At 40.5% G+C, this 14,611-nt stretch overlaps 2 protein-coding genes across 11 annotated transcripts in view; one reads left to right on the top strand and one right to left on the bottom strand.

Moving 5' to 3' along the window:
• Positions 1–14,611, top strand: part of CTNNA2 (catenin alpha 2) — a 454,729-nt gene that overhangs the window by 295,766 nt on the left and 144,352 nt on the right. The window lies entirely within an intron of this gene.
• On the bottom strand, positions 4,242–13,820 carry LRRTM1 (leucine rich repeat transmembrane neuronal 1). Of its 4 annotated transcripts, XM_046940568.1 has the most exons (4): positions 6,785–13,820; positions 5,402–5,508; positions 5,224–5,281; positions 4,242–4,940 (listed from the first exon to the last, which is right to left on the bottom strand). In XM_046940568.1, exon 1 carries the CDS (start codon positions 12,911–12,913, stop codon positions 11,348–11,350), a length of 1,566 nt encoding a protein of 521 aa, XP_046796524.1. In that variant the 5' UTR covers positions 12,914–13,820; the 3' UTR covers positions 4,242–4,940; positions 5,224–5,281; positions 5,402–5,508; positions 6,785–11,347. The 4 variants fall into 4 exon arrangements, with proteins under 4 accessions (XP_046796524.1, XP_040555396.1, XP_040555397.1 ...); XM_040699462.2 differs by having other exon boundaries at positions 5,402–13,820; XM_040699463.2 differs by lacking the exon at positions 5,224–5,281.

Below are 14,611 nucleotides of genomic sequence, written 5' to 3'. Positions count from 1 at the left end.
TGCTCACGTTACTATGTACAAATCCTTTGAATAATCTGTTTTCTAAATATTTTTAATTAGGTAAAATTATTAAGACACATTAGAAATGGGTTCTTTTTTTTTTTTAATTTAAGACGTGAGAAGTCAAACTGTGCCTTGTTTATTGTGTTATTCTTTAGTTTCAGTTGAACAAATGAGTAACAACGTATTCAAATTAACATGAAAATTCCAGCTGTGAGCTCCATCTAAACTAGAATTTGGTCTGCACCAAAAGCCAATGTAAGATACAAAGAGGCACAGCCTACGATGGTTAATTGGTGATTTCAGAACAACCCATAAAAAAAGCAGTGCATTAACATATAGTGTTAATTTATTTATTCAACTCTTTACAAGTGAGATTGGTGTGTTATGAGCTTTAATCAGAAACATGTTCTTGAGTAATTTCTACACTTGTAGAAAGGGTTACCTAATTTCTCTGTCTGTCCCATACACTAATTAATACATAGTGGGGAAAAAAAGCCACTCCCAAGGATGATGTTTGAAGCAGAGGTTGAAAAACTTAAGTGGTGGAAAGATGAAAAACATAATCCCATGCTATTTATTGCCTTTCCAATGAACCACAACTTTATATGGAGATTATTAGCTTGAAGACATAGCAGGCTCCCTGAGAATCTAACCAAATAGTGTTCATTTCTGCTTCAGGCCACCAGGTTTCTTTTGTCTTATTTTTTGTGAAAGAGAGGAAATTAAAAAAAGAAACACAAATAGTCCCTATGAGCAGTTTGGCATTATCTCAACAAGAATCAGAGCACAGCTCCTTTTCATTCCTCAGCAGCCCCTCATTGTTCATCCAGTTTAGCGTCTCCGTTGGTCCACAGAAGTGCTTGGGTAGGACTGCTAAAAGATGGAAGCAAAACACGGTCTGTTACATTGTATTATGCAGAGAAATGGGTAAAAATGTCTCTTTTTAAAATGATTTTAAATGATGTCCTATAGAAGATAGTGGAAACACTATCAGAGCAAGGACAACCTGTGCCTATTGCAAACCTGGGGTTGGGTGGGTCTCCTCCAGCCTCAGCTTCTCCACGTGCATATGGCCATGGCTGGGAACTAAAAAAGGCCGTGTCCACCCCGCAGTGTGCCTCATCCCAGCCACTGCTCCTAAACAAGCACCTTTTTTAATCCAAAAGATTTTAGAGGTAGATGGACTCAAACTAGTTCCCTGTTCCCATTTCTATACAACCATTCATTTTTTTAATGGCTATGTTTTTACATCAGCATTGTCTTGTACAAGGAGTTGCTAAGTTTATTTCTCTTTACTCTATGAATATTTCTGTTGCTAAAGTGTACATGGGCCCCTGTCACACTCCATATCCTTCTCTTGGAGGTTAGCATGACCATAGCACAAAATCCTACCTTTGCTGTAAACCAGCTTCGGCTCTGACTAATGACAAGCAACAAGGAAGGAATACACCAGGCAGTTTAATGAGGAGTAGCACAATAACAGTAATGTAATTTGAAGTCACATAACGTTGTGAGTGCAAAAAGAGGACGTGTGTGTTTGCTTTAAAATCAATTGCCAATGTATTGCTTTTTACTTTGCAGTAACCCTGTGTGGACTGGCCACTAGAGGGGGAATGGGTACACGTTTTGCTGTTGTGCTGAAGCTGAAGGCCCGGGTTCTTTGCGCCTCTCCTTTTACAAAAACTTTCCCAAATCTTTCTTCTTTTTGCTTGTCAGCAGCTTATCTTTATCACCCACTTACAGCCTTTCATAGCTTATGCTTAACAGAGCTAGGGACGATTTTCTAACAGAAGGCAGAGTAATATCAATCTATTTAATTTCTGAAGTGCTGTTCAGTTGTGCATACATTTTAGATATTATTTAACTTTTCTATCTTTTTTTTCTCTCTCTTTTTTTTTAATCTTCACACACTGAGCAGAGATTTTCAATGCAATATCCAGAATAATAGTTCAATTATTGCATATATCTTACATTTTCACGGCATGCATGAACGGCTTTCCTTCTATTGCGTCTTTTGCTTTGTTTTTGACAATTGAGAATTTCATCCATCAAATCTTATGCAATCTTCAGGTTTTGGAAGTCCGTCTGCACATCCTCCTGATTTTCATTACTTTTTGCAGCATAAGTAATCTGTCATTTGAAAAGCATTGTCAAATATTTCCTGATTGTTGCCAGGATGATTCAGCAGCCCTGGCCTTGGGAGCATGCCACACTCCCTGTTTTGCTGTACTGAGTAAAAAGTCACTGTAGTTTTGGGTGCCTAGCTAGTTTTCTATGATTGTGGAGCTTGTCTTGCTTATGGGAGTCTGAATATCTTTTAAATGAGCTTGTTAAAAAGATCTTTGGACATCCAGGTAGAAAATTTTCTGGTTTTATGTCACTTATGGTAGTCTCAACGTTAAGGAGTGCAAGAAATAATGGATAATAGAGAAGCTTGCCCTTACTCCACAAAAGCCCAGTCAATTTATCCCTGTTGTATGATATTACAGGCCTTAACAGATCTTTAAACTAACTTAAAAGCTACTGCTTAAGATTTATTAGTCCATTAGGATAATCTCTATTCAGATTCAAGATAGGGTAAGTATTTGGTGCACAGCAGCACTTAGTAGAAATTTACATGTTTAGCAGCTCCTCCACTTCATTTCTGCACTTTCTTTTTTGCTGTTTTGTTGTTTGTTTGTTTGTTTTAAATCTTGATTAATACCATTTCATCCTAATGATTTGCCAATTTAAATGCACTAGTTTGCTTCTTTAAACACTCAAAGTGTTATTTCTTGTTTACTAACATCTCACTTACTTGAAAACAATAGGTTTGATGTAGATTTTAGTGTTTGTTTCAAGTTTGATTTTCCAGAACTTATTCATCAAATTCTCATTAAGAGTTGTCATTAACAGCTATAACTTGACTCCTTCACTAATGAAAAATGACAGATTGGGGCTAGGTTGTGCTTCATAACAGGAAAAGAGAACTAGGGAAAAAAACAGGAAACTTTTCATCTCCCTTTTTTATGAAAGACATGAAATGCGATTTAAGAAAAACAACTTAGGGGAACATTTTTGGGAAGATCTTTCTTCTACTAGCTAGAATAACTGTGTAATCCCTAACAGTTGCTGGAATCAGGGAACTATATGCATTAAACCAATAGAATAGAATTTAGTTGTACGTGCACATGCTGCCCATCAAAAAAGTACAACTATTGATTTGGCATATTTAACAGAGCAAAAATCAAAGGTCCAGTTTTGTGCATAGCCATAGAATTGTAGAATGGCTTAGATTTAAAGGGACCTTAAAGCCCATGCAGCCCTAGTCCTTGCTGTGGGCTGTGTGCCACCCACCAGATCAGGCTGCCCAGGGCCCCATCCAGTCTGGCCTTGGGCACCTCCAGGCATGGGACATCCACAGCTTCTTGTTCAAGGAGTGTTTGGATATTGTACAATGGACATTGTTTAGTAGGGAAATAGTAGTAGTAGGTGGACGGTTGTACTGACTGATATTGGAGGTCTTTTCTCCAACCTTAGTGATTCTGTGACTCTCTGGGCAGCGTGCGCCTTTGTCTCACCACCCTCTTGGTAAATAATTTCTTCCTAACATCTAACCTAAATTTCCCCTCTTGTCCATATTAAACCTCATTTAGTTCACACGGGCCTACTTTTCAAACCTGTCAAGTCTCTCTGGGTGGTATCCTTTCCTTTTATGATGTCAACTGCAGCACTCATCTTGGTGTCATCTGCAAACTTTCTACGGGTACACTTGATCCTACTGTCTATGTTATTGATAAAGATGTCATTGATAAAGATAACAGATAACAATTAAATAGTTAGATTTTTAAAAATATACCCCCCAGAAAACTACCATCACCACCAAAGCACAAAAACATGACAGTAGGGAAATAAGCTCAGGATCTGGTTTAATTGGACTTCATGGATTGCTGTTTTCCCCACTGCAAATCCATGTTTGTTTGTTCTCAGTATGTCATTAAATATTGCCACAGGTATTTGCTATCCCCTGATGAGTGTCCCCTATGTTGATTATAACCTAATTCTCTACCTGATTTGCCTGCTGTGGTCACCTGTCCCCTTTTCTTTTAGCAGAGTTTTCCTATATCTTGTATAATTCACCTTTCTGCAGCTGATGCTCAGTGCCCTTCACCTTCTGCAGCTCCAAGCCTCACCATATGCAGTATCTTTTGGTTTAGTGGGTGCCCATTTTTTCTTCCCCAGAGTGAACTTCTGATGCATTTCTTCCACTCATTTATTGTCTCCACCATTTCTTTGTGGTTAGGGTCATAGGACTCATATTCACTTTATTAGTTTACAGCAATTAGATGTTAAATTCATCACAAGCAGTTGTTTGAGGAATTCATCTGACAGCAATAGGTGTGAAGATGAAAGCAGATGCAGATGCAGACAGAGAAATGCAGAATGTCCAATATGAGGTGATATTTACATGGAATTAAGGTAAACATTTGACATGTGGTTGCCTCCTTAGTATGAAGATTGCAAACCTTTAAGCAGCAGCCACAAATTTCTGTTTGTTGTCGGAAAATTGCTTTGGGATATAATCTGGATTGGAGAAGTCAGTTCTTTGTCACTATGAATTTTAGGATGGAGCAAAGTTTGAAAAAAAGGGAACAAAAAATCCCAAGGTTGTTTATCTCATTATGAATGGGGTTTTTTTAGTATTTACCAGACCTCTTGGCAAGCCAAACTGTCAGCAGAGGCATTGAGTTAGAGACAGGTTTGGGTTTACTCCCAGGAGTGTGCTTTGCTCTCAGCTTTCAAACAGATTTGATTGTAGATGTGTTTCACAAGGCTGGCAGCTGATAAAGGAATCCGAACCTCTGGAATTCTGCAGCTGTGGGCTGTTCTTGCAGTTTATTTTGGGATTTTCAGGGCTTCCCTCCCACCAACCTTTGATTCACTCTGCCTGTGAAATTCTGGGAATGGAAAATGGGAGAATGGGTAAGCTGGGATAAAAAATTAGAGGGAATTAATATATTTTAAAGGATATTCAGCAATGTTTTCGTGCTGAGTCGCTCAGCTATTAGGATGCTTGCTCATACCTCTTTGTAACCACTAGGGTACAGAGGTGTGCTGCTTTACTGAGATTTATTATATATAAGCTGCATCACCTTCATTGGATAAGCCCTTTTAATCAGTTTGATATGTCCATGCATTTCTTTACTTTTTTTTTTAAGTCTCAGATTTTACTGAACATACAATTTTAAGTCGTTCCTCCAGCGCCGTGCTCTGGTTTGCAATTAGGACAAGAATACATCTGAAAAAAAGGCCAGAGCAAATTTTGCAGGGGATGAGCTTAGTTTCCAAGCATGCCAATCAGATAAATCTGCTGTGCTCAAAATGCTAATTCTGTGATGAAGTCAATTTTTATACTCACCTATTACCTTTGAAATCTCGAGTTTAGGCTTTGTTAGCTCAGTCACGGCACGGGATCAGTCGGGTTCCCATAGCACCCATGCTGAAGGACATCTCTGGCTGTAGTTACTGCGTGAGGATGTGAAGAACATGAGAGCAGCAAAATGGTTTAAAATAAAAAGTGCCTTAGCAGCATAGTATGTGCTGTTTGCCAAGCACAGGCACACACGATGCTGTTCTTTAGCCACTGCAGCCTGCTACATTTGCCTCTCTCACCCAACTGTCACACCAGTAAAGGCGAGTTGGAGCAGTAATTGGCTTAAAGGCTGAATAATTGCTTCTGAATGCCAACAAGTGACGTTATCTTTATAACAAAAACAATTGCCATGTTCTCACGGAAGTACAGATTTCATTGCAAATGGGTTTGCTTTAAAGCAGCCACACTGCAATAAAATTACAGTGCTCTGTAGCATTCAGCTTGGCTCTTCACAGCCACCCACCCGATTACAGGCTCTGTCATGCCAGCAGAAGATTGTTGCTTGGTTTCTGTAATATTTTTGTACCCTTGCTTCCCTCCAGATAACTTTAGAGGTGGATTGTGCTCACTCCTTTCCTTTCATCAGATTTCTCTGCTGTAAAAAAGAGGTAAACTGGTGGATGGAAAGTCTTTTACGTGGCTCTAAACATGCTTTTCTGTTGGCTTTCTTTTACATAGATTCTGATACCATAATAGCTCTGGTTTATGTCAGTAATTCTGTAAAAGGTTAATCTCTAATCACCAGCATTTCCCAAATTCCTAATCAACTTCGTGTTTGGAAAGGAACCCATATAAATGCTCAATTTGTTAATATTAAAATGGGTCGAGCAGGTCAAGGAAAAGTATAACCTCTGTGCATGAAGGTAAATTGGATCCAGCAAAAATACCTCAGATATGTTTTGTCATAATAGCCATGAATACAGAGGCTGAATATGAGGGAGAGTGAGCGTGGATGTATTTAGCAGCAGAATCTGATGTAGCTCAACATCCCCTTCTCTTTAAATGAGGATGAGTTTTTCCACCTTAAAGGATGGAAAAAACTGAGATAAGTTGGTTATAAAAGCCTGATTTTCTAGAAAGTGCACGGTAAGCTGTGCTGGGGGTAGATAGAAAGTCCAGCCAGCAAAAGTAGTGGAATAGGCAGTGGAAAGGTGAACAAACATAGAATCATAGTATCATTAAGATTGGAAAAGACCTCTAAGATCAAGTCCAACCGTCAACCCATCCCCACTATGCCCACTAACCCATGTCAAAATGTGTGTATGTTTGAGAAGACAGAAAGAGGGAGAGGGGCTGGGTGTCATGTTCAAACCACTGCTGTTTGCCCTTTCTGTGTAGGAGGTGAAGGCACTGAAGAATCTCATTTACCTGGTGTGTGTGGCAGTCCCCTCGCTTTCTCACCAGGTTTCATCTTCCCTTTCATCTGTGCCCTTGTCCCTTCCTTCTCTCTTTCTTGTTCAATGGAGCTGTTTGCTGTGGTGCCTTCCTCTCCAGGAGCTGCTTCATCCCTGCTTGCACAGATTTTAAAACTGCTTTCTTCACCCACCTTCAATCTTGGTTTTCATGTGTGTTGGTCCTTTAGATTTTCCATCTTTCAAACGAAAAGGCAGAGGAAGCCAAACCACAGCTTCATTTCCTTTTCATTTCTCCAGTCCTTTCTCTCATTTTTTTTGTCACCTCTTCATTTCTTTTATTATTATTATTATTATCATAGCTAATAAGCTTCCTAAATAAATACTTATTTGCCATACTGAATACCACTGGAGAAGCGGGAGGGAGGGGGTATTCAGAGCATCCTTTTGCTATTAATGCAGAACCAGACATGTTCAAGAAACAAATTTAGTCCATCTCAAAAGCAAACGAGAGGCTCTTTACTGGAGCCAGAGAAAACAACCAACTAGGTGCACTTCAAGTACCCCTCAGTACCTTTGCTATAGAATCACAGAGCATCTACTACAGCATACACAAATATCCTTAGGTATCAGTAATGATTTTTGCACCCATGTGCAAGGCAGTTAATACCCAAGCATGGAGCTGCATCTTCACACTGCCCTAGCCCCCTGCAGTACTGAGACAGTATGGTAAAGGAGGGAATTTGCAGCTTTAACACAGAATTTCTTTGTATTTTTATATATTCAGGCCAGAAGCAGAATGTGATACATTAGCATTGATTCTGTGGTTTCATATCACTTCCTTTTTTTTTTTCTTTTTTTCTTTTTAGTACAGAACAAAAGGAAAAAAGACAGAAAGGAAAATAAATTATCCCTTATATACATTCAAAGCATACACAGCAACAGTTCCTTCAACACTGGGTGCACTGTGAGTGTGTATTGATGTTAGCAGCAAGAGATTGCATATTAGAGATCTATAACACTGATAGTGTTAACCATCCTCAAAAATGATGGCTCTTTCTCATGCCTTTCACCCTGTCTTACATGTAAGAACACAAAAAAAAATAAGAAAATAATGTTAATTAGCTAATTATAAAAGGCAGATTAGTCCTGTTAAGTGGAACATTCAAAGGGGACTATTTAACATATTTTAGTTCCTTTGATATTTCCCAATAATCTCAACAAGAAACTGTCACAGCTAGCCCCAAAAGTATCAGGTTTTTTGTTTGTTTTTTTCCCTTCTTCTTCCTTTTTTTTTTTTTTTTTTTTTTTTTTTTTTTTTTTTTTTTTTTGGAGCTATAGAGTGAGCCAGGGTAAGGGGATCAAAAGAGAGGGAATGACATATGTCTGGACAGCTGGTAATCATGAAATCTGAAAGGAATGGTGAGGGGAAAATGTATTCCTGCAGTTGCCATAAATACATTACACGTAGAAGACTTCTCATATATAGCAATGCGAGCAGCCAGTTGCAGGATGAATAACTGGGTTTGTAAGAGCTGAATTGAAATTAAATCCTTGCATCCTTTTTATTATCCATGTTTTGTCATATAAACTTTTAGAACAAATATAGGCAGCCAATACAGCACCTCTGTGCCATGGAACAGGTGGCATTCTTCTTTCCACCAGTAGATGAGTATCCAGATATCTAGAGATAATCAGGGGGCTGTTTCTAGAAGACATTATCCTTATAAAAATTTTTGCATGAAGATTGTGTAACAGCTCATTTTTGGCAGTTTAATAAAGTGCTGTCCTCTCCATGGAGAGTTCATCCATCATCCTGCTGGGGCGGCAAGCCATTGGTGGTTATTACCTCTCTCCAGGAGAAATGGCAACAGGCAATACTGAAATTCACCCTCACTTCTGGAATCACTGCCCCTTGAAAGCCAAATGTTCTGTTCAGTTTACTCAAGCTGTCACTCGAGCATGAAGCACGGGGTGAATAAATTGCAAAGGCAGAATTGCTCACATCTTGCAAACTTTGCTTGAGATTGCTAACACCAATAAACAACAGGAATCATTCCAGAGAGGTGTGTTTAAAATACAACCCACAGCTATTCTAAAAAATACATAGAAATACAAGCACAGGATAATCATTTGTCAATATCAGATTTGCATCAGATTTACAGGGCCAAAAACATGACAGCACTAATACATTCCCTTCAAGTAACAGGGGGTCACTATGGAAAGAATGATTTTGTTTGTTGTTTTTTCCTTTTTTTTTTCTTTTTATTATTTTTATTATTATTATTTTACCATATGTAGACAATATATTAACAGCCTTGGTTAGTTTTGGAAGCTTTCTGGCGTTTAGCTGTAATCAGTCATTCTGACTGCAGTGCTGAATGTTGATTTGAGGAATGTGTAACATAGTCCAAAGTTAACCTTAGATCTGTGTTGATTTCAGAGAGGTCTTTAAAGGGGAAAATATACATTTCTGGTCTCAGTCAGCATGGCATGAAGTAATTTCTCCCCTTACCTACATTGCCTTTGCTCATAGGTTCCTCTATTGAAAGTTCCGATATTGAGAATTTGGGGATGGATCAGGCCCCTGTGTGTTTGAGGCAAAGAAACAGAAATGTACAGTTGTTTAAGTAGATAAAGGGCCAGTTTGACAGCTTATTTCAAACCTGGGGGTAATTTTTCAGTGGCTTTGATTTAAAAGGTCTATTTTTATTACAATTCCCCTGAAGAATCCTCTCCCAATGCATATTCTCATTGATCTCATCAATAACATTACAGTCTCTTATAATATATATATATATATTTTTACTAGAAGGCTATCTCATATTTAATATTAAACAGAGTGATGTATGTACAAAGTAGAGGAAGATATAAGTTTTGACCCCTTAAAAATAGTGTCAGTTAGGAAAAATATAAAACTCACTCTTTATGGTTAAAATTAGCAGCTAAAAAAGCTGCTATGCAGTAAAAAAATTACATGAGCTGTGCCTAATCTCTTCTTTGTAAGACTGCTGTATCCTTTTAAGAGTAGGTAGCACTTGGATGCTATGGAAAAAAAGAGAAATAAAAGAAAAAAACCTCTATGTTCTATTAAAATTCCTGTTAGATTTCTGGAGTTTTCCTCACTTGCATCTTAGGGATAGGGAAAATTGCACAAAGCATTAAAAAATGTTTCCTGGTTCTCTTATCTGCAGCATTTTATTAGCATGTAATGCTATATGGAGAGAAATTCAAGATGCTCTGCTTGGTGTTATAAAACTGCCTCACCTTCATTAGTATGAGGGGAGTTGTTTGAAAGATCAAGCAGTAGGTTGTTCATGTACTAGAATGAAAAATCCAAAATACAAGGAAAGGAAGCCTTTATTTAAGGGCAATCAGAATAAAGCAGCCGTGTGATTCTACATTATCAAATCACTGTTCATACCCATAAATCCCATGGATCAGTCATTGGTAGGGAGGGTTCCTATGCTTAAAGCCTCAGTATGGGTTTCAGGCTGTTTTGTTGGTGAGGGCAGTGAGAGGCACAAGGTGAGCTTTGCTAGCATATGCCTGGGAACCCAGAAGTATGCTTAGGTAGCTCTGTCCCACTCAGCCCCAAACACACACAGGTTGCAGCACTGAGCACTGAAGTGCTCCTGCTTGCCTCTCAGTGTGGCTCTACAGTGCATAAAGCAGGGGTTTCTTTGCTCTGTTCATAGCTCAGAGCAAGCATAGAAGTGGGAAACGCTAGCAAAAGCCCTTACACTTAGGATTTACTCAGATTTTTGTTTCAAAGAAGACGATGACTAGAGCTTTTTCAGCAGCATTTCAGTTGTTCATTTCTTTACAAGACTTTGCAATATGATCTGTTTTGATTAAAAAAAAAATATTTTAATGGTTACGATGCAGTTTTTATGGCTCTTACAGCAACATACAAGTGAGCTGTGCTTAAAAACCCCTTTGACACCCAGTTATGGGGCATGGGCAGAACTTCAGCCCCTCTGGAGTGCACTGACTGCACTAACATCCAGTTACAGGTAGCACAGGAACACAGATAGAATTCTGGTGTCATGCTTCATATCACCAGTAGAACGATGGAAGTGAATGTGCACTAATTACAACGGGAAGCCATTGGGTTAATTTTTATCAGCCTATTTTACGTGGCTTCTTTGCTCCCAGGCTTTCATTTCAACACTCAGAACGAAGAGAAAAAAAGGTTAAACTGTTGCATTTTGTATACAGGGAACAATTCAGGTAATATACACCAGTCTGTAAAAACTGTAAATGCTATTTTTTTTTATTTTAAACATTTTCCTTAGTTTACAAAAGATCAATAATCAGTACCTTTTTTACACTCTCAGTTTCCTGAATATTGACAGATCTTCAAAGGGAGTATTAGCATAGGAAATCTTAAGATTGGCTGTCCTGAAGATTTTAAGACATGATAAAGCTAAAATATCAAGTTCTGCTGACAGCTCCTCCTGTGATTTCAGCAGAGGAGTGCCCACGAAATCCTCAGCAAAGCCCCGCAAACCCCCCACTCTGCTCCCCGTCTGCACGCCGCTATTTGGTTGCACACTGTGTAAATCCCCAAGGCAAATCACACCTCGCACTCCCTCGCTGGCTGCTGGTGGCAGGAGCAAGATCCGTACTCGTTAATGATCACCAGGGCTCCCTCGATGTGGTTGGGTTTGTAATCAACATAATACTCCTGGGCTGACATGGCAGCCATTTGATGCATGGTCTGTTTCTGCTTCTGCTTCCTGCGCTGTGTTACAAAGCACTGTCTTAGCTGCCTTATGCTGGCTGGAAAGCACTTCCAGGAGACATACAACACTAAAACCACGATGAGGAAGCTAAAAATCAGTGCCATGGTCCCTGTCACCACCTTGTGAATCTGCACGGCGTTCTCCGCGCCTTCGCCGGGCAGCGTCACGGTGATGGCATACGTTGTTGGCTCCTCATCGGCCTCTGGCGCGTAGGCCGTGGCAGCAGCCGAGCCATAGCCAAACATTTGGTCGCTGTTGTTGATCATGGGGGACAGAGTGTTGACACTGGTGGGGTCAACCGTGTCCTCGCACAGGTGGAAAGCATAGACCGCATCCAAAACGTCCTCACCCTGCGCGTACTCGGGGGTAGCACAGAGCAGGTTGCTGTCGTAGCGGCCCTTGAAGCTGCTCAGCCATGAGGCCAGGGCACAGACGTTGCGGCCGCAGTCCCAGGTGTTGGCCGACAGGCTGATGCTCGTGAGAGACTTCCAGGAGTCCAGGATGCGCGAGTCGATGTAGGTCAGCCGGTTGGAGTCCAGCTGCAGGGACTTGAGGTGAGGCACGCTTTCGAAGACGTGAGGTTCGATGTACTCGATTTCGTTGCCAGAGAGATCGAGTTTTTCCAGTTGCCATATCCAGTCCAAAGTGTTGACGACGATGGTGACTTTATTCCGTCGCAAGCAGAGCGAGTGCAGGGAGATGAGCCTGGGGAAGTGGGCTAAATTCACCTTCACCAAGTCATTGTGCTCGAGGTGCAGCTCGGTGAGCTTAAACAAGCCCGCAAAAGAGTTTCGAGCCAGGCTCTTTAACTGATTGTATCCTATGTCTAGGAACTTCAGGCTACGACAGTCCTGAAAAATTCTCACTGGCACAAACTTGATGGCGTTTGACCGCATGTGCAAAGTCGTGAGTTTTCTCAGCCCGTGAAACAGGTCGGGCTCCAGCGACTGCAGGTTGTTGTACGATAAATCCACACTGCGCAAGTTTGGCATGGGTCGGAACGTGTTGTTGGGCAGTTGGGTGATTTTGTTGGAACTCAGGGTGAGCTCCTTAACTCGCCGCAATTTTTGAAAGGCATTCCCCTCCACTGAGCAAATGTGATTGTGATCCAGATAGAGCCACGTGAGCTGCATTAACCCTGTGAACTGTCCGTCATGCAGCTCTGAAAGGCTGTTGTACCGCAGAGACAAGCCCATCATGCCCGACAGGTTGCGAGGCATCTCTGTGAGATTCAGTGATTCACAGTACAAAAGCCTGCCCTCACACCGACATAGCTGTGGACACCCACTATTCACGGCTGGAAGCATTTTAGAAAAGATACCCAGCGTACACAATATCAACCCCGGGGGCTTCCTCAGCAGCCAGTTTAAACAGAGACCGATAAGAAGGAAATCCATTAGCAAGAATATTTCCAAATATGCTCGAGAATGTCCATTGAATCTTTTCAAATTCTACATCATATTTTATTTAAGAGGAAAAACAACAACAAGAAAGAAAATAAACAACGACCAAAAAAAAAAAAAAAGCCCAGACCAAAGCAAAACAGCAAACGGAACAAACACAGAGCCAAATATTTCACTTTACAGCATGCAGGAGCTGCGCAGCATTAAAGTTCACAGACATTCAAAGGTAAAATGATAGTGATTTTGTTCATGTTAAAAGCTGCAGCAAAGAAAAAAAAAATCTTTCTTCATGAAAGAATTTAATTAAAAAGTGTCTTACCCACCCTTTTCCAGAGAGTGACAACCTCCATTCAGTTGCTTCCTTTGTGTTTGGACTAATTATATGCAGAGCTAAAAAAGACCCCTCTGTGCTACAAATTCGGTCCCTTTCAGAGCTGTGCAAGGCTGGCAAGCGCACAATGTCTCACTTCGCTTCTGCTCAAAGAGCTCAAGGCTTGTCCAGCTAGCTTTTAGCTGACTCCTAGGACCTGCAAGTTTCAGAACTATGTGCATGAGCTTGATCTTCTCCTTCTCCCTCTGTCCTTTTCTCTGCAGTTAACACTGTGGCGTGAAAAAAACTCCAAACTCTTTACTAACGACTCCACAGGATTTGGCAATCTGTTTAATGTCCATCATTTGCAACGACCATTGACCGGCACAACCTTTACTCCATAGAGAGATTACCATGCATTCACTGACCGGCTAAGGGTAGCTTTATTTCCCATTCTTTGTTCGCTTTGCTTGTTAGGTGATGCTTAGAGCAGAGAGACAGCAAGAATCCTTTCCCTTCAGCCGAGCAGTATGTTGGTAGAGCATGCAGAGGCACCTAGTGTTCACTGAGTGTCGTAAGCTGCTCATGATTGTACGCCTGCACTGTGCATCTCAGACATGGGCAGATGGAAAAGGGGTGGGCATAAAACCAAACGCTGGAGCGAACCGGGAAAGTAATATATGCTCTTTGATGAAATGGAAAATACTTTAAGCCTATCTCTCCATTTCTCAAACACGCACGCACACACAGCCGCACAAATCATCAACAGCGAGGCAGTGCTAAGTAGGAAGCTTGAGAATTAGGATTCTTTATTATTATTATTATTATTATTTGCTTTTGTTTGAAGTCTGAATGTATAAGCCATTAGCCGGGGACAGGGAGATACTTGATTTCTTGGTTTGGGAAGGAATATGTAAACCAGTGCCGTCGGATTGCTTTTTCTCTATAAATCTGAGGATATTTGCCTTTTGGAGACTTTGAGGTTGAAAGGAGTTGGGGGGGTGGGGGGGGGGCGGAATGTGTTTTTATTCTGACATTGTCTAAATAGAGGATGATTTGAAATTCTGTGCATTCTTTCTCTTAGAAATGCAGCCAGAGCTCTGCAAATAGGAACGTCTGCTTTCCTATAAGCTTTAATTACATTTGGTCTTTTTCCATCCTGCATATTCTCTGTGTGTTCAGCACATGCCTTTCCTAAAGGCTTGCTTTTTTCTTCTTGTATGCTATGGCACACAAAACTATCTATTATTCTTGCAGCATAAAGAATACCGTGCGTTCGGAATCAGATCAGCATATAGGTTACTCTGACTATGTCAGCAGCATGCAAAGAAGGGGTGGAAGACCCCATCACTTCCTAAGTTCTGCAGATTGTGTTGCTTTTT

This window comes from Gallus gallus, chromosome 4 (genome assembly GCF_016699485.2).
Source record: "Gallus gallus isolate bGalGal1 chromosome 4, bGalGal1.mat.broiler.GRCg7b, whole genome shotgun sequence".
Classification (NCBI taxonomy): domain Eukaryota; kingdom Metazoa; phylum Chordata; class Aves; order Galliformes; family Phasianidae; genus Gallus; species Gallus gallus.
The sequence above is the reverse complement of the archived record's forward strand: the minus strand, read 5'-3'. Positions and strand labels throughout refer to the sequence as shown.

Bases quoted from the DNA above. Each gene is read 5' to 3' on its own strand.
- LRRTM1 (XM_040699462.2), bottom strand. From the start codon at position 12,913: ATGGATTTCCTTCTTATCGGTCTCTGTTTAAACTGGCTGCTGAGGAAG.